General features: G+C 47.9%; 1 protein-coding gene across 1 annotated transcript in view; it reads right to left on the bottom strand.

Moving 5' to 3' along the window:
* Nucleotides 1-26433, bottom strand: part of LOC102943211 (solute carrier family 23 member 1) — a 73456-nt gene that overhangs the window by 18461 nt on the left and 28562 nt on the right. The window contains exons 4-5 of the mRNA XM_037884111.2: nucleotides 11889-12048; nucleotides 8662-8843 (exon numbers count right to left, since the gene is read on the bottom strand). Coding sequence (XP_037740039.1) covers nucleotides 8662-8843; nucleotides 11889-12048 — 342 coding nt within the window. The remainder of the gene's footprint in view (nucleotides 1-8661; nucleotides 8844-11888; nucleotides 12049-26433) is intronic.

Consider the following 26433-nt stretch of genomic DNA (forward strand, 5'->3'; position numbering starts at 1 on the left):
TGTAATAATGTTCTAAGCACTATGAAGTCCACGGATGTAATGAGATGAAGAGGTTTTCTAAGAGACAAAACGTGTAGATAAAACACTCAAGATAAGGAAAGATATTTAAAGCACTAACAGGAACAGCTATACTTGTTACCATATAAAAATATGCCACGACACAGTCAGAGCATTGACTAACTGGCTGTCACGGAGTCACCGGGCGATGCTCTGGAACGACTCCATATGAAGCCAGTCAGGACTCTGGGGGATCCTCCTCTCTCTGAGCAGACTGTCTCCAGGGCAAGAAGCTTAACAGCTTCGACCTTCCTGAGTCTGACCTTGGAGCATTCAGCATCCCATTCCACACCGTGCGCTTCCCACAGCGAGTCCGCACCGGCGGGGCTCCTGGGGAAGCCAGAGGGCCCTGCACCCTACCTCCGCAGTCAGATGTGATTCTCGGCCAGCCAATAAAACAGAAGGTTTATTAGACGACAGGAACATGGCCTAAAACAGAGCTTGTAGGTACAGAGAACAGGACCCCTCAGTCCGGTCCGTCTTGGGGGACTGGGAGGCCAGAGCCCCATCTGGGCCTCCCTCTATTTCCCCAGCCAGCTCCAAACTGAAACTCTCCCGCCCCTCCTCTCGCCTTTGTCTCTTTCCCAGGCCAGGAGGCCACCTGATCTCTTTGTTCTCCAACACCTTCAGTTGGCACCTTTGTAGAGGAGGGGCCCAGGCCATCAGTTGCCAGGAGACAGTGTGTCGGCCATTTTCTGTGCAGACACCATCACACTGGGCCTCTAGGGCTCTGCAACAATCAGACACCCTTATCCCACCACCTAGATACTTAAGAAATGCCTAAGGGAAACTGAGGCACTCACAAAGCATTCAGAGAAAACATTAAGAACATTCCCACTTCATCACATCTCTCCCCCCTTCGAGACCAAACTGAGTGGGGTCACTTTAGCCAGTGACCTGGAGAAGTTCAAACCCACCAACGTTCCCATGGATGCCCCAGCATTTCTCCCATTCCTTGGTGGGAGTTTCACCAGGCCCTTCCAGTTTCACGCCCTCCCTTAGGTCAGGTGTGCTCGACTGGCACTCAGAGGCCGCATTTGGGAAGGTTTATGCAACCCTTTTGCCACCCCAAAACCCTTGGGGTTCAAACTGGGATCAGGTATTCTCCCAGAGCTCCAGTCTGGAGGGCTGTGATTCGGGCTCTCTTGGTTAAGAGCCCCCATCTTGACCTTGGCCACCCTCTGACCAGGTGTCTCTGTCACCAGCATCTCAGCATCAACCCCTTTCATTTGATACAGCCACGTCGGGGCAGAGTGGTCGGTATACACCTAAAGCGCCGCCAAAATAGATACAGCTGCAGCTTTTTAAGGGCTTGCACCATGGCCAGGCATTTCTTCTCTATGGCCACATAGTTCTGCTCCCGGGGCAGCAGCTTCTTGCTCAGATACCCGATGGGGTGTCTCTCCCGCTTAGCATCAGCACCATACCCAGCCCTGCGTCTGAGCCGTCGGTGAACACTGTAAAGGTCTTGGCAATGTCCAGGTTTACCAGATTTACCGGGCCCTGGATTAGAGCCTCCTTCAGTGCACAGAAAGCCCTCTGGTACTGCTTGGTCCAGACCACCTCATCTGGCTTCCCCTTCTTACATAGCTCAGTGATGGGGCAGCTAGGGAGCTCAAGGGGGTACAAACCTCCGGTAATACCCTGCCAACCCAATAAAGGCCTGGACCCGTTTCTTGGTCTGGGGAACAGGCCAATCTCTGATCTTCTCCACCTTCTGGAAAGGTTCCTCTATGATAGGCAGGGGTCTCAAGGGAGCTTCACCCTTCTCCCGGGCCTTCCCCACCCTCTGGCAGGGTCGCAGGACCTGCTAGGCTGCGTCACAGCCTCCGGGCCAGTAAAAGTTCTGCAGCAGCCGCTGCCTGGGACGATGAATCCCCTGGTGTCCTGAGAGAGGGACATCATGGGCGAGGTACAACAGCCTGCGGCGATACTTCTGGGGCACCACTAGCTGCCTCCTGATCCTCCACAGTTCTGCTTCCCCTGGGGGAGCCCATTCCCGGTACAGAAATCCCTTCTCCCACAGGAATCTTTCCCTGCAGCCTTCCCCAAGGAAAGCACGGTGGCCAGCAAGTTCCCTCAGCTTCTCCTGCAGCTCAGTCTGGAATTCAGCTGCTGGAGAAGGGATGGGGACCTGTTCCCTCTCGCTGGCTGGGCTGGGGTCACAGCCTTGCTGAGCCCTGTCCCTGGTAGCTCCCTCCCTGCCATGGGATCACTTCCCAGCAGCCCCTCTGGACCAAGCAAACCTGGTTGGCAGTCGTCCTGCCCTGCCTGTGTCTCCTCACACTCAGCTGGGGTCTCCGTTCCCCCCATGCTCAGCGCTGCCTTTGCTGTCCCAGTGGGGGCAGGCAGCGAGCTCGCTGCTTTGGTCACAGCATCAGAGCCAGCGTGAGCACCCTCTCAGGTGTGCACGGGGGTGGGGAGCATCTCTCCATCCCACTCTGCCCCAAGGGGCTGATTACAGGCAGGCAGGTATCCCGAGCTTAGCAGCTCCTCCCACCGGCCAGCCAGGTCATTTGCCTTTTCACTGACCATTTCTATCTTAGCCAATTATTTCCCTGGATTCAAATTCAAATCCTCGGCCGTTACAGGAGCTCGGCCTGGATCCTGTCCCAAAGAGAGACAGTCATCCTGCAACAGGACCTCACAGTTGATATCCTGGAGAACCCCAACTACCAGCCAGCCCGATCCCTCCTGTGTCTTCACAGGGATCTGGGCCATAGGCAGGGAGAGGGGCTTCATACCTGGGACCTTCACCCAGTTCACAAAGCCCCTCAGCATCTGGTGGGCCTACACCACCCGGGGTCTGACAACAGTTCTCTCTGTCCCAGCATGTCGCCAGCCCAGGAATGTCTCCCCATTGACCATCACCTTCCACTCCCACTGGGGCTCTGAGGGGCCTGAGCCCAGGAAACTCCACGCTAAGACATATAGGCTGGGGCCAGGAGTGGAAGCCTGTCCACCACCCCACCCATCCGGCTGATGGCATCTATGTCCTTGGGACCCAGCAAGGGAGCTAGATACCGGGGCTTTTCCGCAGGGTCCCCCTGGTTCAAATCGCCAGCCTGCTTGAAGGCAGTGAGGTAGGCATCCACATCCCCCCACTCCTTAACCAGGGGCAGCAATTTAGTATCAAGGTTCCCTGCGGAACTGGCACCCCAGGGTCTATCCCCACTCACCCCTGGGAAGTCCCCTATGCCTCTCTGCTCCACCATCGCCAGTTCATGCTGCTGCTGCTGCTTCTTCTGCAGCTCTTTCTTGGGCTCTCGCTGTCTCTCATGGTCCTCTCGCTCCTTCGGACTCAGCTCCAGTCCCATCTGTGTCTGACCCCCTGATGGAGACCCCAATCATGAAGTCGGGGACCATCTAGTCGGGGACAGGAGTCTTGGGGATGCCTGGTTACCACTCCAGCTGCTCCCAGATCCTCTTGTAGCCCCATCTGGGTCAGGAATCTGCTCCTTAGGGCGGTCATCATTTTCCAGCTGCATGACTAACTGTGCTTTGGTGAACTTTCCAACCCGTAACCCTCTCTTTTTGCACAGGTTTACAATGTCCTTCTTAAGGAGATGGTGATAGGCCATCACTTCGCTGCTCCCAAGTTGCTGTGGACTCGCAGGCCTGTGCGCTCTCAGCTCCCCATGGTTTCAAAGAAGAGCCCCTAGTGTGCCAGCCCTTCTCCAGGTCACCACCTCTCTCCCAGGGTCGAGCCGCAGACTCCTCCACCCGAGACTGCTGACCGTAGTCCCCAGGGAGACCCGTTTCTGCAACAGTCCTTCTTGCTGGTCACACTCCCAGGGGTTAAGCGTAGCTCCTCCGCCCCCCGAAACCACTTCTCTCTGAGCCTTCAGCATGCCTGGTCCTCATTAATCCCCCTTCGTTTTACTGCTCCCCAGTCACTTACTGCAAGAAGCGCCATTCACGGGGTGCAGTAGAACCCACCTCTAACACCAGTTGTCACAGTCACCGGGCAATGCTCTGGAACTACTCCATACAAAGCCAATCAGGACTCTGGGAGAGCCTCCTCTCTGTCAGTAGACTGGGAGGCTCCCCCAGAGTCCTGACTGGTTTCATATGGAGTAGTTCCAAAGCATCGTCCGGTGACTCTGTGACAACTGGTGCCAGTGGTGGGATAAGGGTGTGTGATTGTTGCAGAGCCCTAGAAGCCCAGTGTGATGGTGTCTGCACAGAGAATGGTCGATACCCTGTCTCCTGGCAACTGATGGCCTGGGCCCCTCCTCTATAAAGGTTGCCAACTGAAGGTGTTAGAGAACAAAGAGATCAGGTGGCCTCCTGACCTGGGGAAAGAGACAAAGGCGAGAGGAGGGGCGGGAGAGTTTCAGTTTGGAGCTGGCTGGGGAAATAGAGGGAGGCCCAGATGGGGCTCTGGCCTCCCTGCCCCCCAAGACGGACTGGACTGAGGGGTCCTGTTCTCTGTACCTACAAGCTCTGTTTTAGGCCATGTTCCTGTCATCTAATAAACCTTCTGTTTTACTGGCTGGCCAAGAATCACATCTGACTGCGGAGGTAGGGTGCAGGGCCCTCTGGCTTCCCCAGGAGCCCCGCCGGTGCGGACTCGCTGTGGGAAGCGCACAGTGTGGAATGGGATGCTGAATGCTCCAAGGTCAGACTCAGGAAGGTCGAAGCTGTTAAGCTTCTTGCCCTGGAGACAGTCTGCTCAGAGAGAGGAGGATCCCCCAGAGTCCTGACTGGCTTCGTATGGAGTCGTTCCAGAGCATCGCCCGGTGACTCCAGTGTCTGTGAGAGCTTTTCATGCCTAACCATTGTCACGGTTTCTTTTTCCCAATTTCTAAAGCTACAGAACCCAACATATTTGCCCTTTTGTTCACGGACGTCTTTTGTGCACTTGAACCAATGAAGATTGTTGGTAGGTTTATGAATTGTTTGAAAAATGGTATTTTAGGTGGAGCTGGTAGTACTGCCTGTTAAGGTTACCCAACACCTCCTATTATAAGACTGGCCAATTTTATAAGCAACCGAAAACAACCTACAATCATTCAGGCTGAAGTTTTGCATGCTGGTTGTCTGACTCAGGATGCCTGCGTTTGAAAAATTTCAGCTAAAACAGATCAGCCATTTCCAAGAATGAGGCTAGGGAAACTAAGTTGTTTTACCCATAGTAAAAAGTTCTGAAAACCTTTTCTTTGAACAGCTCCAGCATGACCATGCTTTGAAATTTGGCCATTGGGTCAGGAATGTGCCTTTTGCCATCCTGTGAAAATCCACCCAAATGTAGCCAAGTTATTAGCCTTTGGGGAAAAAAGATTACAGTTTGCAAACACTCATTAGAAAGTTATTTGATTTTAGCAGCTAACATTTCTGAAGATTATATCCTCACTGAGCATGCTCCAGCCTCTCTCAGCTCCTAGTGCTGACCCGACAGCATATGCACCATGCCCACAGAGCAACAGAGCAGGCTTTCACCTAGGCATATAGGGACAAAGATAGAGTTGCCCTGAAAAGGATGTTCCCAGCTGCTCTGGGCCAGGGTGAAGCTGGGCACCAGAATGGAGAGAAGGGAGCCTGTCTCTCCTGTACTCTCAGTGCCACCCCTCCCCCCTGGCATCCAGGCACTGTGGAGGAGGAAGCCATCTGATGCAATTGCAGAGGGGACAAGAGCCATACCTGTGGGGAGGGAAGGGAGTAGATTGGGACAAGGGGGTCTAGTGAGACTGGCACTAGAGGGTGGCAGGACAGAGGAGGTTGGTAGACTAGGAGCCAGTGAGGGAAACAGAGGAAGGAATAAGAGCTAGTTGTCTTGGAGGAAGGGGCAGGAAGACCAAGAAGAGACTAGGAATTGGAGGGAGGTTAGGATTGGCAGGACAAGGATTGCTGCTACACACTGAGCAGATGTTTTCAGAGAACTATCCACAGTGACTACAAGATGTCTTTCTTGAATGGTAAAAACTCATTTAGACACCATCATTTTGTATGGATTGTTAGGATTATGTTTTCCAATGTTCATTGCTTTGCATTTATCAACACTGAATTTCAATTTGCCAATTTGTTGCCCAGTCACCCAGTTTTCCCTTTGTAACTCTTTGCACTCAGCTTTGAACTTGACTATCCTGAGTAATTCTGTATCATCTGCAAACTTTGTCCCCTCACTGTTTTCTGCCTTTTCCAGATCATTTATGAATATGTGGAACAGCACTGGTTCCACTACAGAATCTTGGAGGACCCTGCTATTTACCTCTGCCCACTGTGAAAACCAACCATTTATTCCTACCCTTTGCTTCATGGCTTTTAACTAGTTACCGATTCCCATAACTGCTTACTTTGCTTAAGAGCCTTTGGTGTAGGAACTTGTCAAAGCTTTTCTGAAAATATAAGTGCACTATATCCACTGGATCACCATTACATGCTTGCTGACACCTTCAAAGAATTCTATTAGATTGGTGAGGCATGATTTTCCTTTACAAAAATTGTGTTGACTCTTCCCCCAACATACTATGTTCATTTAGGTATCAGATACGTCTGTTCTTTACTATAGGTTCAACTAGTTTGCCCAGTACTGAAGCTAGGCTTACTAGCCTGTAATTGCCAGAATCGCCTCTGTATCTCTCTTTAAAAAATCAGCATTACCTTAGGTATCCTCCAATTATCTGGTACAGAGGCTGATTCAAGCGATAGGTTATATACCACAGTTTGTAGTTCTGCAGTTTTGTATTTAAGTTCCTTCAGAACTCTTGGGTGAATGCCATCTGGCCCTGGTGTCTTATTACTGTTTAGTTTATCAATGTGTTCTAAACCCTCCTCTGCTGACACCTCAATCTGAAACAGTTCCTCAGATTTGTCACCTAAAAAGAATGGCTCAGGTATGAGAATTTTCCTCACAGTGAAAACTAATGCAAAGAATTCATTTATCTTCTCCACAACAGCCTTGTCTTCCTTGGGTGCTCATTTAGCACCTCTATAGTCCAGTGGCCCCACTGACTGTTTGGCAGGCTTCCTGCTTCTGAAGTTGGTTGGTTTTAGTTTTTGTGTCTTTTGCTAGTTGCTCCTCAACTTCTTTTTTTGCCTAATTATACTTTTACACTTGACTTCCCAGAGTTGATGCTTCTTTCTATTTTCCTCACTAGGATTTTACTTCCCATTTTAAAGGATGTCTCTTAGCCTTTAACTGCCTCTTTTACTCTGTGTAGACACGTGGCACTTAGTACTCTTACTATTTATTTTAAAAAATTGGGTATACATTTAGCATGAGCCTCTATTATAGTGTTTTTAACTAGTTTTCATTCAGCTTGCAGGCATTTCATTCATGACTGTTCCTTCTAATTTCTGTTTAACCAACTTCCTCATTTTTATGTAGTTCCAGCAATGTAGCTTTTAACTTCAAAAAGGGGGTTTCTTTGATATTCCCCCCAGCCTACACACACAAGGATCGTGTAATTGAAGACTCTCATAATGCATACGAACAAGGGGGCTGAATTAAGATTGCACAGGCAACCTTAATTCTGGCATTTCCTAACTTCTGACTGCTTGACTTTGCAACCTTAATAATGTTCTTTTAATGTAGTTTTTGTGGGTAATACATACTCACATACCCACTGGTCACCCGCTCTGGCCTTAAAGGGCTTAAAACAGCCCAGGAGAGGGCTGTGGCTGGGAGCAAGCAATTCCCAGGCTGACTGGGGGAAGCAGGCTCAGCTGTGGCCACGCCCCAATCAGGGCTCAGCTGGCCCTTATAAGAGACCAGTGGGCCAGGAGCAGACAAAGTCTCTCTCTACATTTAGACGGAGAAGGGCCTGGCTGCTGGGGAGTGTACCTGGGTACCTAAGGTGAAGCAGGGCTGGGAAAGGCCAGAGGAACTGGGAGGCTCCAGTCTGGAAAAGCCCCAGGCTGCAGGCCTGGCAGATGGCCTAAGATCGGTACTGGGGTTGCAGGGGGCAGCCCACGGGTAGGCAGAGGCAGCAGGTCCAAACCCCCCTTGCCTGTGATGATTGGCTTATACAATGCAGTCTGCCCCAGTGAATGGGGGCTAGATGGTGACTGGGCAGTAGCCAAAGACTGAAGTGAAGTGAGGGTTCATCAGGGAGGGGAGACCCAGAGACTGTGGGGCACTGCCATGGAGCAGCACCCTAGGGAAAGGGGCACCGGGGTCCGGGAGGGACACGGGGGCCAGTGGCAAGCGGGACACTGGCCTGCAGAGGGTGCTCCGGAGGCTGGAAGAGCTAATTCCCTGAGAGACCAGCAAGAGGCTCCGCAGGGGTGAGTCTCACACTGTTACACATACATATATATCCACACATGTAACAGAACGACTATGACAGAGCATTTGTACACTGACGATGCCACACAAAAATGACAATTAGCCTGTTTGTTGCTGGTGTGGAATTTTAAAAATCAAATGCATTTTCTGTTTGTGGTATGTGTGTAAATGTAAAGGCTATAATCTCTTTGGGGCAGAGTCTGTGTTACCATCGGTGTCTTGTACAACGCTCAGTACCCTGTCAGCATTTAACAGTGCATTTAGAATCCAGAGGTCATTTCCCCACCAGCATGTAATACCTGATACAATTTCTGATTTAGACTATTTATCCCATTAATCTGACCCCAGTTTTGCAAAGGTGAAGTGTTACTTACATGGCTGATATGCCCCAATGTGAGCCAGCCTCATCTCCTGCAGAGTTGAAGAGAGGCAGCGCAACCAAGGTTATGGTTGGGGCAATGGTCAAGGGACCGATGAATCGCATCAGAAATCCAATCAGGCCAGAAAATCCAACAAATATTTGGAAACAGGAAGCGACCATGATGGCTCCCTGCAGCTGAAAAACAGAGGGCAAGAAAGCAGAGATTTAAAGACTTTCTTTCTGTTTTTAAAACTGTTTTAAAGTTTTTAAAAACTTTGAGCACAGGTTAGTGTTCATTAAAGGGAAATCAAGTAGTAATTACTATTATGGGCATTGACCAAGGGTCAGATACTGCACAAACGATCCTAACCCAGCTCTTCCAGCACCTTAGTCCTGATCAACCAACTCCACTGTTCTAGCCTTGAATTTTCACCTGGCTCTGCCAAAGCACCTCATGGGGAACTAGAATGTGTACCAACCTAACTCATTTCTAGTCAGGTCCTGATCAGGGCCCTGAGCCTGCAGATGCAGACTCGCATGAGTCAAGGTTTGCAGAGTCAGGCCCAGTGATTGCGTGACAAGCCAGTGCTCTGATCTCCTGAGGCTCAGCCAGGGAAGCTGTTGGATCATATTAAAGAAGTTCTGTATTAAAATCACAAATGAGTTTGACTCACCATAGTTTAAATTCCAGGGTATTACTAATAAAGAGGTCTCTTGGTTTTGGTCTCTTGTTTTTACTGTTTCTCTCCCTCTCTGTGTGAAACTTGCAAGCTGCTAATTGTGTTAGTATATCCTATGACAGAGTCTGTTCTCAAAGCAATACTTTGTAACAACAACTACTCACATAGGGAGAGACTCAAAGCGATACTCTGTAACAACAGAAACAGCACACAGACTCCCTGCCCTTTTGTTGTATTTATCTAGCTTTGTTCACAATTGTGATTAAAATAGAGATAGAGGATGTATGTGGGTGGATGCTTGGTGTGGATAATAAATGAATGATCAGGGAGGTGCCAGCCCAGGAGTTCAGTATTGATCGGCCGAAGAATGCACAGAGTGGAGACAACCAGAGGACCCCCGGAGGGCAGACTGGAATCCACCCAACAGCCTCAAGGATGGGAGAACTGAAGAACAAGATAACATCTGGCAGCACGGAGCCGTCAGGAATGTGCAATCTGCTGATTGATTCAGCAGCAGCATGATGAAGCAATTCCCATAGATTGGCATAGGAATAAATTCCTATAAAAATGGACTCTAGAAACTGAGAACTTTGGGGTCTGATTCTGCAAACCAACTTCCAGGAGCATCAGATGAGCATCTGACAAGGCCCTGCTCCCTTCTGGTGTGCAGGCCACCTAGCCAGTGGCTTGGCACGAGCAACTCTAAGGCTGGTAACTATGATAACAACTTTGCAGAACCTCGTGTGTGTGTGTGTGAGTGTGTGTGTGTGTGAATAAATATGAAATTGAATGGAATGTTATAGCTATAACTAACTGCTTACTAGGATTCCTTCTGTGTTCACAATAAATGTGGCATTTTGCCTTCTTCCCTTGAATAAGATCCTGCTGGTTTTTATTTTATTGGTATAACAAAGCAAAGGGAATCTTCAGCTGAACACAGAAATTAAATTTTTCTATTTAAATTTTCAAAGTGCTGGGTGACCTGGAAGTCCCTTCTGTTTCTCTCTGTGGGTTGCAAATATAGTCACAGGCAGACCAGTACAATAAACTCCTTAATTATCAGAATCAGTTGGGCAATACCAAACATGTTCAGATAATCAGGAGAAGACAGCCAGGGAACTACAGTACACCAGCACTTAGATTAGGAGATAGGGCTAGTGGGCATGCGGATAGCCAGGCTTCTGATTTATCTGAGTATTGCTTTCCTCTGCAGGACACATTCCTCACCATGCAACCTTTGTGTGCTTGGTAACTGTTGTGTATTTAAACAGTGTTTATTTACCCTACATATGAGTTACTAGTTAATACCACTAAATAATGAATGAATTACTAGATACCTTGGCTCTCATGATGAGGCTTGACCCTGTGAGGTGCTGAGTGCCCTCAACTCCCACCACCTACAGTGAGATGAAGTTTTTAACACCTTGAGGCTCAAACCCCTGAATCAGTGGTTTCCAACCTGGGGTCTGCAGACTATGTCTAAGATTTCCAAAGGGGTCTGCACCTCCATTAGAAAATGTTTTAGGGGTCTGCAAATGAAAAAAGGTTGAAAACCACTGACCAAAATAAGAAGGCAAGAAAACAGTTATCCTGTGACTGCACTGTATCTACTTGGGTCAACAGTGACCGTAATACCAATGCTCTGCACTGTACTGCAGCTTTCAGCCAGAATCTCGAAGCTCTTGACAAACATAAGCTGTTTCACAGCGCTCCAGTGGGCAGAAAAACAGAGGCACAAAGCGGCTAAGCAACTTGTTCAAGGTCAAACAGTGACTAAGTGACAGATCTGAGATAAGGTCACAGGTGGCCTGACTACAAGTCCCCATGCTTTAGCCAGCAGACCATATTCTTTGCCTTCTTGTTTATGATCATTTGTGTCCTCCATGTTCTGCTGACATGACCAGTAGCTACAATGGTCCGAATTACATGTCTCAGATCAATACACAGGGAAGGACCTCTGCAGAAGGAGATGGAAGTATCAGCCACCTCTGAAGTACCCTCCTCCTTCCCATCCTGGGGGGAACTCCTCCCTCAGTGGAGATCGGCATGGAGGGAAGAGCTGGGGGTTGAACAAGGTGTATTATTCCCCAGCTAGCCCAGTAGAGATTACACAGAAAGTGTAATTCAGCTCTAGGCTGTATATTCTTTTCTATAGACCCTCTTCATGCTGAAGAACCCACTCCATTGAGGGATGGTGTTTGAGGAAACCACAGCAGGGGAGGAGAACTGCTATAGTGGAACTCCACTGGGGGAGGGGTCCCTAGCATAGATGGCTCTGGGATGGTCACTAGTTACCACAGAAACGGCCCTGACATGGAATATGTTTTCCCAGACAATAAAATACTCTAACAGCATTTCCTCAGCCTTCGGGACAAGTTCATGAGCAAAGTCTATAAACCACAGATGTCTGCAGCGGTGCAAGTTAGAACGTAGCCTTGTATTTACAAGTAAACAGGTACCTCTCCTGGGACCTGATGTTCCCTCTAACACCTCAAGGCCCATTCAGATGATACTTCAGGTTTTTATAGCTGCTCTTCTGGCAGTAGCTCACAGGGATTACCTCTCGCATCCTTGACTGCCAGACCTCGATGAACTCCGGCGAAGTAGCATTCACCTGGCTGGCATTCTGCGTCCACGCAGGGCATCTCCAGTTAGGGAGGGAGAGCATGGCAAGGGAAGGAGTCAAGAATGCAAAAGTCCCTCCTTGGAGAATGGGCAACCTGGAAACAAGCCAGAGGGCAGAGAGTTAAGCTATTTGATCTCTGGGAATCCCACCTCAGGCAGGGCAGGGGAAGTATTTGGTTAGTAGTACTGTCTTCCTCCAGTGAGATACAGAAAGGATATTTCAGAGTAATTGACTTGGGTGGATGAGATGGATCAGTAACCACCTCAGCATGCAGAGAGTCAGGGGAAATCCAGAGGTCTCAGCAGAGACCTGACAACAAAGAGGTGTCTTTTAGCCACACAATTACACTAAAGTTTTATTTCAAAAGGGGGATTCAGCCTCTCTCATGTTTGCCTTTGGCAATTTCCTCTTCAAAACACTGATTATTTCTGGGAACCCTGTCACCAACAATACCCAAGAGTTGGTATGTATTCTGACACAATAGTAGTACCCCAAGAATTGGGAAATGCTGCTTCTGGATTCAAACTTTGGATCCCTCACCCCAATTTGCGGTAGTTTTTAAGGAGGGAAAACAGTCATCTTAAAGCATGTGTCTGTATGTTTCGGATCAGATCTTTGTGCTACAAGATGGTAAAAGAACAAGGGAAGAGAGAAGAGAAAAGGAAAGGAACCAAAGCAGAGAAAGAGTGAGTGACTGACAGAAAGAAAAGGAGGACTTGTGGCACCTTAGAGACTAACAAATTTATTTGAGCATAAGCTTTTGTGAGCTACAGCTCAAAGCTTATGCTCAAATAAATGTTAGTCTCTAAGGTGCCACAAGTACTCCTTTTCTTTTTGCGAATACGGACTAACACAGCTGCTACTCTGAAACCTGACTGACAGAAGTTTGTGGCTAAGTGTGACCGGGCAGAGGGGGAAGTTCTAGGAAACAGCAAAAGGGAGGGGAAAGAGACCCAGTCTGAGACTTAAATAAGGGGCCTGATTCTCTGTAAACAGGCTACAAGTAACTCTCAGTGAAGCAGTGATCTACTGGAGGGGGCTGCTGAGAGTCTCTGGTTAAAATTCTGCCACCAAATTGAAGGAATGTTGGAGTGATGGCCCTTGACGGAGTCATCCCCTCTGAATGCAGTTCATGACATCTCCAAAGTGCAGAATTCTCTGACAAGGTTTCCAGTGTTGCAACTCTCACCATTTTATTGTGATAGCTGGGATTTTTCTTAAAAACCCAGTTTCAGGGATCAAGAGACTGCCTGAAAATATCAGCTTTCATTAAGTTTCTGTCCCTCATAGTTGCAGAGAAAATCATGGAAACGTGAAGCAAGTGCACTCTAAAGGCTCAGAAAGCCAGAAGGAAAATAAATGATCCTCAATTTTTTTTACTTAAAAAAACCCAACAACCTTGGGACTTTGGCAGAGCTGACATGATTTTTGTGTGGGTAGGGCTGGTAATATTGCGTTTCCTGGAGGAGGATGCCACTACCTCACCCAAGAACTCACTGCAAGGGTTTCACTCCCAACTAGCATATAATTAATTCTGTGGCCCCTCAAACCTTCCAGTGCAACACCCACACTTCTGTCCATTTAAGGTACTTATGTAGTATTTAAGGTACACTTAAGTACCATTTAAGGTACTTATTGTAGTATTTGAGCTCCTCACAATCTGTACTGTATTCATCCTCGCAACACCCCTGTGACGTAGGGAAGTGCTATCACTGCCAATACACACCTGGGGAACTGAGACACAGAAAACATTAAGCGGCCTGCCCATGGAGCCTGTGGCAGAGCAGAACCTAGATCCCCAGAGTCTCTGACTAGAACCCTAGCCACTGGACCCTTCTCTGTATACTACTGGCCCACTAGGCTTATCAGAAGCTAGAAGGGGAGACGTGTTGTGGTATCTGCACATGATTGCACCAAAGCGAACGGAAATGATTTGTACCCTGAAGCGGGAGAGGAAAACTGAGCCCTTTGTCTCTCACATAGCAATGCCAAATGATAACACAGGGCTTCCAGGCTGGCCTGAATGCTCCAATTCCCCCCCCCCCACCCTTCCCCCCCCCCACTATAGTTTTGAATAAATAATAGTACTTTGCCTTCTATAACGCCTTTCAACTTGGGATCCATACTTTACATAGATTAAACAATCGTCAGCCTGACAGTACGCAAACAGCTTAATCTTTTTTTAGGCCTTTACCACCTGCCTTAAATTGCCTCCATGGGGACTTCATTTACATGCTAGTGGGATACCGATACTCTCTCCTTAAATCAGACCTCCCTGTTCTTTTGCCCCCACCCCACCCTTCAGCCCCTGCTCCAAGCTTTATTACCTTGTTATCCCACAGAACAAGGCAGTATCCGCACTGAGCTCTTTCTGAAAATCTCCCACTGGTGCTGCAGCACCAGTCCTGGGCCATCAGAGCTCCTTATTGTGGGAGCAATAGCATACACTAGGCTCAGGGAGATTTACCACCATGTCATCATATAATGCTGCTTAGAGCAGGTCTTGACAATATGATGATATAAATGCTCTGTAACCCCCCCGGCATAGCTTAAGCCCTCTTCTCTGCCTGGTGCTTGCTAAGACCAATATTTGGAGCAGCTTCTCCCCTCTTCTTGAACAGGTCAGGTCCTGGGTTCCTCTTCTTGACTCATCGTTCCTCAAATGACTCCTTGCTCTGCCAGATACACAGGGGTGCTGTCCCTTGAGAAATTAATGGCCATGTCTGTAGCGGGCAAGGGGTGCTAAGTCCAGTACCCAGGGGGACAATAAAGTAAATAAAACAATCATTAACAGAATGATACACACCAAACATAACCCTATAACTGGGACAGGGGAGGAGAGACAGGAAAATAGGACATGGTAAAGGAAAGGATTTAAAAGGTTAACTAATAGTTAACCAACATTTGTAAATAAACCAACTCCCCACCTCCTAACACACTCAAACTTTTCCAAACCCCTGCTTCCTCCCTAACACCTTCCCCAGGTGAATGATAGGCTGAGGCTGAACATCCTGGGATTCTGTATTGCAGTGCTGGGGCATGGGCCTGCTTTTAAATAAACGTCATTTTTCTCCACCCCTGGGTGGGTCAGGGTCCTCTCTCAACTGGGCTCATCTGTTCTCTGGTCTGGAATCCTCCTGTGGTCTCAGCAGCTGGTCAAATCTTTCCCTGGTGGATTCTCATCACTGCAGTGCTGGAAATACCTGGTCCAAGCAGCTAAAGACTCAGCTGTACAAACTCCCTTCAGGGAAGTGGGAATTTAGCAGGGACTCCCTGAGCCATGTCGCATCTTTCTCAGCTTCCAAACAGAAAATCTGCAGCCCTGACTTGACTTTGGTCCAGTGGACGGCTCATCCAGATCATCCCTTACAGAAACCTCCTTAACCAGTCCCAGCAGGGATTTCTAGTTCCTTCTCTCCCCACCTCTGACTCCAAGCACTCTGGGAATGGGGTCTGAGGGCTCTGGCAGCCAACTTAGTCGTAACCCTTTCAACAGGGCTCCATAAGGAATGTCTACACAGCCCACAGCAGCGAGCCTCCCAGCCCAGTCAATAAACTTGGGCTAGAGAGGCTCATGCTAGAGCTCTTAAGAAAAGCTGCGTAGCCAGTGCTTTGAAGTTGCAACTTGGGCTGGAGTGTGGCCCACCTCCCTCCTTGGGCTTCAGACCCCACGCTCCAGCCCAAGCTGCAACTCCAAAGCACTGGCTACGCAGCTTCAAGAGCTCTAGCATGAGCCTCGCTAGCCCAAGTCTATTAACTGGCCTGGGAGACTCACTGCTGTAGACTGTGTAGACATGCCCCTGGAGGCTCAGCCCAGAGGTCCTGGGCCAGGAAACCCCAAGAGAGCAGGGGTGGCCAACCTGAGCCTGAGAAGGAGCCAGAATTTACCAATGTACATTGCCAAAGAGCCACAGTAATACATTAGCAGCCTCCCCAACAGCTCCCACCCCCACCCCCGCTCCCAGCACCTCCCACCCACTGGCAGCCCCACTGATCAGCGCCTCCGCCTCCCTCCCGATCAGCTGTTTCATGGCGTGCAGGAGGCTCTGGGGAGGAGGGGGAGAAGCGAGGGCATAGCAGGCTCAGGGGAGGGGCAGGAAGGGTGGAGTGGGCGGCAGGGCCAGTGGCAGAGCCAGGGGTTGAGCAGTGAGCACCCCCCGGCACATTGGAAAGTTGGCACCTGTAGCTCCAGCCCCGGAGTCGGTGCCTATACAAGGAGCCGCATATTAACTTCTGAAGAGCTGCATGTAGCTCCAGAGCCACAGGCTGGCCACCCCTGCCAATAGAGAGTTATGCCATTCCCCACCTGAGAAAAATCTGATGTCATTATCAAGTACTTCAGCATAAACATAAGGTAGTACATAATACAATCAAGATATACTTTTGAGCTCATATTCTGATTAAGAATACCACAAAAACAGGCAATATAACACACACAAGCACAATGTCCTACTAAACTTTGAGGATAACAGAAGGATTTCCAGTACTGGGTAGCACACTCCCAACACCCATTTGTGGAACACAAGAGGCACCATCAGGAGATGGTCCTGCTTTGAGCAGGGGATTGGACTAGATGGCCTCCTGAAGTCTCTTCCAACCCTAATATTCTATGAGAGCCATAGGTTAACCAGATGATGGGCTTCAGTTCTCACCCAGAGCACCTAGGTATCGATGGATCTCCTGGGGTAAAAGGTCATGTACTCCCTACTTCAGGCTCCATGCCACTGTCTGCAATTCCTCCCTCGGTAGGCTCTTCCATGCTATCCAGGGCTGTTCCCTCTGGATACTTTGGTGGTGTGAAGGGTTTGGCTACAGGGTTCAGCGCACGCCTATGGGCATCACAGATGGACTGATCACAGAGTCCTTCTGGACCTGGGATTTCAGGTTTTACAGGGAGCCTGTACCTCAGAACACCAAATAAGTGATGCATTCATAGACTAGCCTTCCACATGGGAAGCTGCACTTTGTGTCATCTTCAGAAGCAAGAGGTTCCTCCTCCTCATGTGTAACGAGCTGAACAATGTTAGATGATAGAAGTTCCATCAGCAGATACGCCAAAGCACAAGTCCACAGGCAGTCTATTCTCTTCCAAACATTTGATGTTACGGGTGTGAAAGTAGAATGAATTATATTGAAATTATAATTCATTAAAGAAATGCTACTTGAAGGGTTTGTTGAAATACAGTTGTCAGGAAGAGAAACATTAAGGAGTGTGAGACAATGGATCCTCAAACTAATTAACTTAGAGCTCCTACTGAGCTAGGAGATTGGTAAACATTATACATACATATCTTATTTGCATACTATTTGTCAGTTTCTGCTTTCTTTTGTCTCTTCCGTTAAATTGGCTTTGGCTTAGCTGTATAAATAAGTTATCTTGAGCCCCAGAGAGGGGCTCACATCTGGGTGCATTAGCAAAGCACTTTGCTAATAAACAGAGTGGTCTGACAAATTATGTGAGTCCTGAATCTAACTTTGACAATTTGGAGGTTCCACCGAGATGGCAACCGTCTTCACTGGGGCCGCGTGACTCCTGACTGTTCTTAGGATGGCCGTGGCAAGCCGGCACCTGGGCATTTGGCCCGAGCGGTCCTCCGCCAGAACGGAAGGGTGCATGACCACAATGAAATCTACACCATCGAACCTGTTGGTTCCCACTCTGTTCTGGTAGGGATCCCGGGATCTGACATCAGGAATCTGGTCAGGTAATTATTTCTGTGTTTTGTCCAGGCTGAGGACTGTCTTGTCTCTGTGTCTATCTGTCCTCCCTGTGGTGTGTTTGAGTCTGGGCGCCGTCTCCGTCCGGGGATCGGCTGACCAAAGGGTTCCTGTCCCCACGGTCTGAGTGAGTGAAATCTGCACAATCGCAGATGCACCGCACCTTGGGTAAAACCCTTGGTGTGAAAGCAAGGGCGACTGAGGCAGTAGCCTGTGGGCTCCTTTTGTGTGTTGCACCGGGCATGGCTCTGACGAATCCAACTTTCCTTCTTGTGTGATTGGTGTGTAAAGTCCTCCTGTATGGGTAACCAGACGTCTAAGTCGGGACAGTTCCTTAAAGGAATGCCGGCTCAGTTTATGTATTTTAGGAAGAGTCCGGACTCCTGTAAATTTCTGGAAAAATGGTCTAGGCTAAGGGGGTCAGGTAGAGTGGCTACTACCACCACTACGCTTCTGTCCCCAGAAGCCTTTATAGCTATTCTGAGGGAAAATGGGCCCTTTTCCCACAGAAATTGTCTATAAGGGACTGCTGCAGGCAGCAGGCAGAGAGAGAATCTGATCAAAATTATTTGACTGTTGGGTAATGTAATCAAAATCACTAAAGGATGTAAGGGGTTTCTATTGGAACTTAACTTGGCTGCTCCTGGTTGAGTCTAGTTGTACAAGATGGAAGTGTAATCGGGGTACAGTTGTGTAAAAGAGTAATCACAGTGCAAGGATGTTAGGCAAAAGAGAATTTTCTGTGTGTGTATAGTGCTAAAATCTGAAGCTGTGTCTCCGCTATTACCTGAGAATAAACTTAAAACTTGGTACAGCAGAGAAACTATTGCAAACATGGTCTGTTGCACAAGAGGGGAAACTGAGGTACACCACCTCATGAATTTCATAAATGACCAGTGAGTGGGGTAATTCACTAGCCTGACTATAGAACAACCTGACTATAGAACAAAATAAGTACAGCCTGGAGGTAATTCTTCTGTTTTTCCTGCAATTAGCAAGGAAATTTGTAAAAGAAAGTGGTACTATTATTAAGCAATAATCTGTCCCCACCAGGGGGGTGGAAATTGTTTCTTTTGTTTTTAGACTCTACAAGCAAGCTGGCGCCAGCGGAAGAATAACTCAGAATACCATGGATCTATGTTTTGCGTTGTTTGTCTATGGTGTTTGTCTTGTTGCTAGCATTGTTGTGTTTTAATGAACAGAAAACCTCATGACATGGGTGGGGGATGGCTTCAAAAGGCTGACCTTGGGGCGGGGTGGGGGGGGGGGGGGAGGGAAGATGTGTACGGGAATGCAAAAGGCTAACTCAGGAGAATCCCAAAATTCAGTGGCCACTGTTAGGATCTTGGGACAAAGACCGAGTAGACGTCTTAAAAGAAACTCGGCCAACCTAAAACTAAATTGGCAAAAGGAGAGGTTGATTGTTTCATGCAGTGGTGGGAAGAGGCAAATCATAGGTGGACAGAATCAAAACTTGCCTCTCTCAAAGATTCTGGCTTCTATCCCACCAGATGCAACTCATTTTACTGTTGATTTGTGCTCTGCTTTCTTTTCTGTCCTGGTTCACCCTGACTCCCAGTTCCTGTTTGCCTTTTCTTACAAGGGGCAACAGTACACATGGACCACACTGCCCCAGGGGTATACTGAAAGCCCGTCATATTTTTCCCAAGCATTAGCCTGAGACCTTGCTGACCTTGTTTTCCCGTCCAGGTCCACACTAGTCCAATATGTAAATGATCTACTCCTCTGTTCCCCTTCATTGTCTGCCTCTGAAACTGACTCTTTTGTGCTCCTTACTGCCCTAGCAAATAAGGGTCACAAAGCTTCTCACTCTAAACTACAACTCTGTCAAGTTTCTGTCACATACCTTGGCTTTCTCCTCTCCCAGGATTCCCATGCACTTTCTTCCACCCGCGTCCAAGCTATCCTTAGCTTTCCCCGACCCCGCTCCCCACGCCAGGTCCGGAAGTTTTTCGGCATGGCTGTATTTTGCAGACAATGGATTCCCCAATATGCCTCCCTTGCAAAACCTCTCCAGGAACTCACTCGATTCTCTGTGCCTGACCCCATGCCGTGGCCCCGTGAGGCCAATTCTGCCTTTGTTTCCCTCAAACAGGGTTTGGCTTCTGCCCCTGCCTTAGGACTGCCTGACTATTCTAAGCCTTTTACCTTTTTCTGCCACGAACAATCTGGGTGTGCGTTTGGAGTTCTCACTCAGATGCACGGAGAAAAGAACCGCCCAGTGGCTTATTTCTCTGCCACTTTAGACCCTGTTGCCCAAGGCTTACCCCCCTGCCTGCGTGCTGTGGCTGCTGCAGCGCGCCTAGTCGAAATGTCTGATTCCCTTGCTCTCCGCTCTCCTCTTACCCTCCTGGTCCCTCACTGACCTCACCCTGCTCCAAGACTCTGCCCCAGAAACCGAGAGAGAATCCTGGGTTGCCCAAGGTTGCTCTCTACATCCTGATTCCTTTTGGCGCCTTTGTAGCCCCCTTTTCACTCTACCCATCTCTGGCCACCCTGCTACACGGTGTTTCGCATGTCAGAAAGGAGGGGATGGTCTCTGCTGTAACAAAGACAGGATGGTGGGCCCCCCCATTTTAGCTCTTTTGCAGCCCGCCACTGTGCAGCCTGTACCATTTGCCAAAGCCATAATATTGGTAAACCTGTAAAAGTGGCCCAGGGGTTCCGGGGCCTGCCTCAAGCACCGTTCTTGCACAAATGCCTAAGTGTCAACAATACGAATTTACATTGGTTATGGTATGTTTATTCTCCGGTTGGATTGAAGCCTTTCCTTGTCACAAGGCCGACTCACTGTCTGTTGCCAAATGTTTGTTAAATCATATTATGCCTGCCAAGGGAATTCCTGCTACTCTCTCCAGTGATCGGGGTACACATTTTACTGGACAACTTGTTCAACACCTGGACCGTATATTGCATATCAAACACCTGTTGCACTGTCCCTACCACCCACAGAGTACAGGTGCAGCTGAAAGACGAAATGGTGTACTTAAGAATAAGCTTGCTAAAATTTGTGACTCAACAGGATTAAGCTGGCCAGTAGCCTTACCATTAGCCCTTATGGACATGAGATCCACTCCATCCCAAAGGCATAAATTAAGTCCCTTTGAAATTGTTATGGGACGCCCTATGCAAGCTATGACTACCACTACTCCCATTCCAGATTTGAACTTGACTCACAGTGCGCTCCTTCAGTATTGCAAGGGACTAATGCAAGCCGTAAGTCACTTCCATTCACAGGTTCGAGTCGCCTGGCCCACGGAACCCACCTCCGATGCTTGCCACAACCTCGAGCCAGGTGATTGGGTCTACGTATGGCGCCATCATCGAAAGCACGCCTTGGAGCCCCGGTGGAAGGGTCCTCATCAGGTACTGCTTACTACACAGACAGCTGTTAAACTATCTGGCATCGCAGCATGGATACATGCTTCACAGTGAAAGAAGGCACCATCCCCAGAGAACCAATCATCACCTCAGGACAACGCAGAGTCAATTTTGACTCCAGAAGAAGACGTAGAGGAACAGTCTGCAATACCTTACAATCTACGCTCTCGTAAGGGTTGCCAGAAGCAGACAACGAACACACACACACAAAAAAAAAAGGCAGTAGCGAGCCTAGCGCCTACTGCCTGGTGGGCGTAAAACCGTGACTGCGGTTCCCTCAGTTGAGGTTGTCAGAACCAGAAGAGCCTTGCCTCCAACATGCGCCTCTGCCTGTTCCTCGGCTGCTGGTATCTTATGGTCTGGGGAGACCACGATGACAATTCTTTTATCCAGCAGCAGCAGGTGTGGATAGCTCAGACCCTTAATATTTCTAATTGCTGAGTCTGCAGACACATCACAGCCCACTCTCAAACGGGTGTTCCTGTCCTGGCTATCCCACTCAAGTCCCCAAACCTCATTGGAGGGTCTCGTCCGTTTAACAAAATATGGAACAGAAATGACACTTGGGAAGTGGTGGGAATAAATGCATCTAAATGGATAAGTGTGGTGGAGGGAAAAAGTCATTGGTGTTGGGTGTGTAATGGGACAGGGCTGGATCTGGGGAAAAGCCGTTGCCTTCAGCATATTGTAGCCAATGGTGTATGGGATTATTCAAACAAAACTAAAAAGTGGCGGGCCGGGTATGGAGATATGAATTTTTTCTCAACCTGGGATCAAACAGAGAAATCAATCTCATGTTCCCCCTACAGTAACCTTAGTGAAAACAATACAAACTTTCAATGTCATGCAAATAACACCACTCCTCGTAAGGAGAATTACCCTGTACCCTTTGAGGGATACTACTCCTCCTTTGCAAACACCTATATGACAAATGGGTGCAACTGACCCTTTCCGGCCTTAATAGGCCATCACTGGGTGTGTGGGACCAGAGCTTATACCGCACTACCAGCTAATTGGTCAGGAATCTGTTATCCTGCCCGACTCTTCCCACAATTCCGAGTGCTAGGAACCTTCCCTCGAGAACGCCTCCGCAATTTCAGGTGAAAAAGAAGGGACTTAACAGATGCCCAATGGTATGTAAATAACATAAGCCACTTAACCTGGGAAGCAGCCATTGGCGGTTCTTTCATACCTTTAGTGGGAGTAATATACCATGCAAAAAGGCTCCTAAGGTTACAAGCAGTAGTTGAAATAATGGCAAATGAAACCAGAGAAAGTTTAAGAGCCCTGGCCAAAGAAACAGGGGCAATCCGACAGATGGCCCTCCAATACCGTCAGGCATTGGACATATTGCTGGCGGCAAAAGGAGGGACTTGTGCTCTCATTGGAAAAGACTGCTGTGTGTATATACCAGACAACATCAATGAGGTAATAGATCGTGCTAGCCACTTAGAACAAATTGCATATCTTCCCCACGAAGAGCCAAGTTCTTTATGGAAGTGGCTAAGTAACCTTTTCAATTTCTCTGGCATAGGAAACTGGTTGTTTCAGGGAGCCCTAACTCTCCTGTTTGGAATCCTAATAATTTTTGTATGTTTTCAGTTACTTTCCTGTTGCATCCAAAATTGTGTCAGGCATGCTACACAGATAGCTGCCCCAAACCAGAGTGCTAATTTGATGATTTTAAATATCACTGATGAACAAAGAGATAAAAAACGATTGATATGTGGAACCCACTCATTGTTGGTCATTGCGTAGCTTGACCAAAAGGAGGGATTGTGAAAGTAGAATGAATTATATTGAAATTATAATTCATTAAAGAAATGCTACTTGAAGGGTTTGTTGACATATAGTTGTCAGGAAGAGAAACATTAAGGAGTGTGAGACAATGGGTCCTCAAACTAATTAACTTAGAGCTCCTGCTGAGCTAGGAGATTGGTAAACGTTAGTATGCGAATAAGATACGCATGTATATTTGTCAGTTTCTGCTTTCTTTTGTCTCTTTTGTTAAATTGGCTTTGGCTTAGCTGTATAAATAAGTTATCTTGAGCCTCAGAGAGGGGCTCACATCTGGGTGCATTAGCAAAGCGCTTTGCTAATAAACAGAGTGGTCTGACAAATTATGTGAGTCCTGAATCTGACTTTGACACAGGGAATATCAGGTGGACTAATTGTGCAGTGATTGGCATGTTTTAGGAAGCTGACATGCTGGCTCCACTTGGGTTTCTCAACAGGGTTCAACATGCCCCCCAAACGTGTTTAATAAGCTTTCTGGCTGAGGGTGTCCCTGGAGATGATACATTCTGGATTTCCTCACCCCCACTATCTGCAGTAGCTCCTTGATAAGGTGACTCTTGGGATCTGTCTTGATCTAAGTGGATTCTACAGGACAGTTCATAGAAGACAAAAAAGTTTTCTGACAATACCTTTGCAACGGTGGTCCTCAGTGGGGAAACATGAGCATACTAGACCAGACAGTCTATGACCATTCGTACGTGTCCAGTATTTGTACTGTCTTTCTCCAAACTCAGAGTCCATACAGACCAGGTCCAATGATCCACAGCTGATGCTGACCAAAAGGGAAGATTTTTTTGAACAATGTCTTCCTCTGTATGTGCCAAGAGCAAGCTTTGCAATGCTTCTCTATATTGTAAGTCCTATGAGGCCAATAGAATCTGGATTTTATCAAGTCAAGTGACTTGTCCACTCCAATGTATCCCATGTCTTCATGGAGGGAATACAGGATAATCCTAAACTTAATAGGGAGCACTAGCTGTTTCTCCAGGGCCAGGGAGCCCTGACTTACCCGGAGGAAAGGGCTGTTGCACTGCGTACACTTACTTTATTCCCTTAAGAACAGCGGTGCATCCAGCTGAGATTTAATTGATGACTCTGGCTGTCCCTTCTCCAAGATATAAAATAAGTTTCCCGTAAACTAGAGTTAGTATATTGAGCTTCTCAAGGCAGACTTGCTCAGCTGCTATAGAGAAATCACATCCAATTGGTGAAGCAGGCACTGGCTGTAAAAATAGCTTCTGGAGGGGCATCCAACTGGTCTACCACACTTTGCAAGTGTGCCGTCATTTGTTGGTCTGTTGGGTCCAATGGTGGGCACATGGCTTTTACCCCAGATTCAGGAATAGTCCTCCATCAATCCAGTAGGAGAGGGTGGAAGTACAGGGAATCAGCATTATTCAGACCAGGCTGGTACCAAAGACTTACGTCATCAGTGGACGATGCAAAGAGCCATTGGTGTTCTGTGGTATCAAACGTAGTCGATATGAGCACATAGGTCAATGTGTTGTTGTCTGAGTGTACCAGAAACTTGGCTCCATACAGATAGTCAGGAAACTTATCCACTACCACCCACTTCAATACCTTGAACTCCAATTTGTGGACTGGATAATTCTTGTACGCCCCTTCTCAGACTTTCACTAGCAAATGCAACTAATCTCAGTTCTCCATCATGCTCTTGACACAGGACTGCTCCCAAGTTACTCTGGCTAGCCTATGAGTAAATTGTATGGCTTCTGTAGATCAGAATATGAAAGTCCAGTCGGCTTGCCCCTGAAACATAGGGCAGTACTGGCCTTGGACAGCACTTCACATGCATTAGCTAATGCTCACATTAGTCCAAAGTAATATTATTGCTATTTTATAGATGGGGAAAAGTGAGACAGAGAAGGTAAAGCTGAAATTCTCAAAGCCAAAAAAGGGGATTTAGGTACATGGCTCTTGTTAATTTCAATTGAAGATATATGGCTTAATTCCTCTAGTCTTCTTTGAAAATCTCAGCCTCTATCAGTGGTTTAGGCATATCCCGTAGCCTAGAAAGCATTTTGAGATTAAACATGCTATATAAATATACAGAACTGTCTCCTTCTCTTATAAATTATGCATTTCTGCCTCCATGGTTACTTGCACACTGAGATTAGGGTTTGTTTGTAGTAACATTACCAGAAACTCACCAGCAAGTTCTTGTTTAAAGTAGTCTACCCAAACAGTCATTTATTGTTACTGCACTGAACTATTTCAAACCTCAGAGAGGTTTTTCAAGAGAGTGGTTTGGTTTGTCAGTTTTATTTGTTTAAAGGCCCAATAACACCCCTGTTGAATGAATAATAGATTTGTTGCTGCTTGGTGTGCATGTTTACATGGCATTACAACACAGTAGTTCACAGCTAGCGCTGGTTTAGGAGGGCTGAGAACAAACTGTAATGCTGAGGCTATGCTCGATAGTTCACTGAGTTCTTGCCAGTGTGACTTGCAAGACAACCATCTGGAGTTTACAGGAAAGAATTGTTATACTGTGCTTATTATTAATTATAAAGCATCCAAGCATGCACTAGGTATCTCATAACAGTAACAGACAGAGAGGGTCTCTGCCTCAAAGAGCTTCTTTGACATTCCATGAGTAATTGTATGTATGGGGCACAAAGGTGACAGATAATTTACTTGTGGCCAAACTCCAATTTTGCCAGTGGAAGGATCCACTGCTTTTGGCTTCCAAGTGGGAGAAGGACGAGTGTTTGCTCTGCAGCCTGCTCACCCCACCCATTTGACCCAATGTCATGGAAGCCCATCCGTGGATGCCCTACCTGGCTTATGTTCTGCATTTCAGGCAGACTCCTAGTATAAGTGGTCTCAAGCCACACTAATGGGCAGGCCACTCGCAACCTGCATTGCCCGCACAATCATTTGCTCGTAGAGGAATTATTGCAGAAGAATAGGCCTGGGAATCCTGTACACAATACACCTCCTAGGATCTCAAGACCTTGCACATTTGGCAAGACCCTGTGTCTCCCCATTATCATACTTCTGGTATATGTTCCTGTTTTGCACACACAACAAATCAAGGCTAAGCTGTGGACTCCCCTCAGGAGTCTGGGTGATTGTCCTGATAAGTCCACATCTCCCCTCAAGTTACATTCCATCACGGGACAGAATATGAGTGCCAGGGTCTCCACAAGCACCCACGCAAGAGCAAGGGATGCATCCTTTTCAGCTCCCCCAAAGCTCATTAGTTTTCTTCCAGATGGTTCCTTGGTCTGTCCCACAGTTCATCCTTCAAGTCTGGGCTGAAGCCATTGCTATAGAGCAGTAGTTCTCAACCCACGGGCTGCTTGCGGCCCAATGCGCACACAGCTGAGGCCCGTGTGACATCCTCAGGGCCATACAGGTAGCATGAATATATTTGTGTGTTATGTGGACTACATAACAGAGAGAGCTGCATATGCAGCCCACAGTAGGTGGAGAACCACTGCTCTAGGGTGTCTCTGCCATCTCAGCCTCTACACAGCCTTCTGTGTGCCACACAGCCCCTGCCAGCAAAGATGACTGGTGCTGGCACACCCAACTC

This window comes from Chelonia mydas, chromosome 1 (genome assembly GCF_015237465.2).
Source record: "Chelonia mydas isolate rCheMyd1 chromosome 1, rCheMyd1.pri.v2, whole genome shotgun sequence".
Taxonomy (NCBI): Eukaryota; Metazoa; Chordata; order Testudines; family Cheloniidae; genus Chelonia; species Chelonia mydas.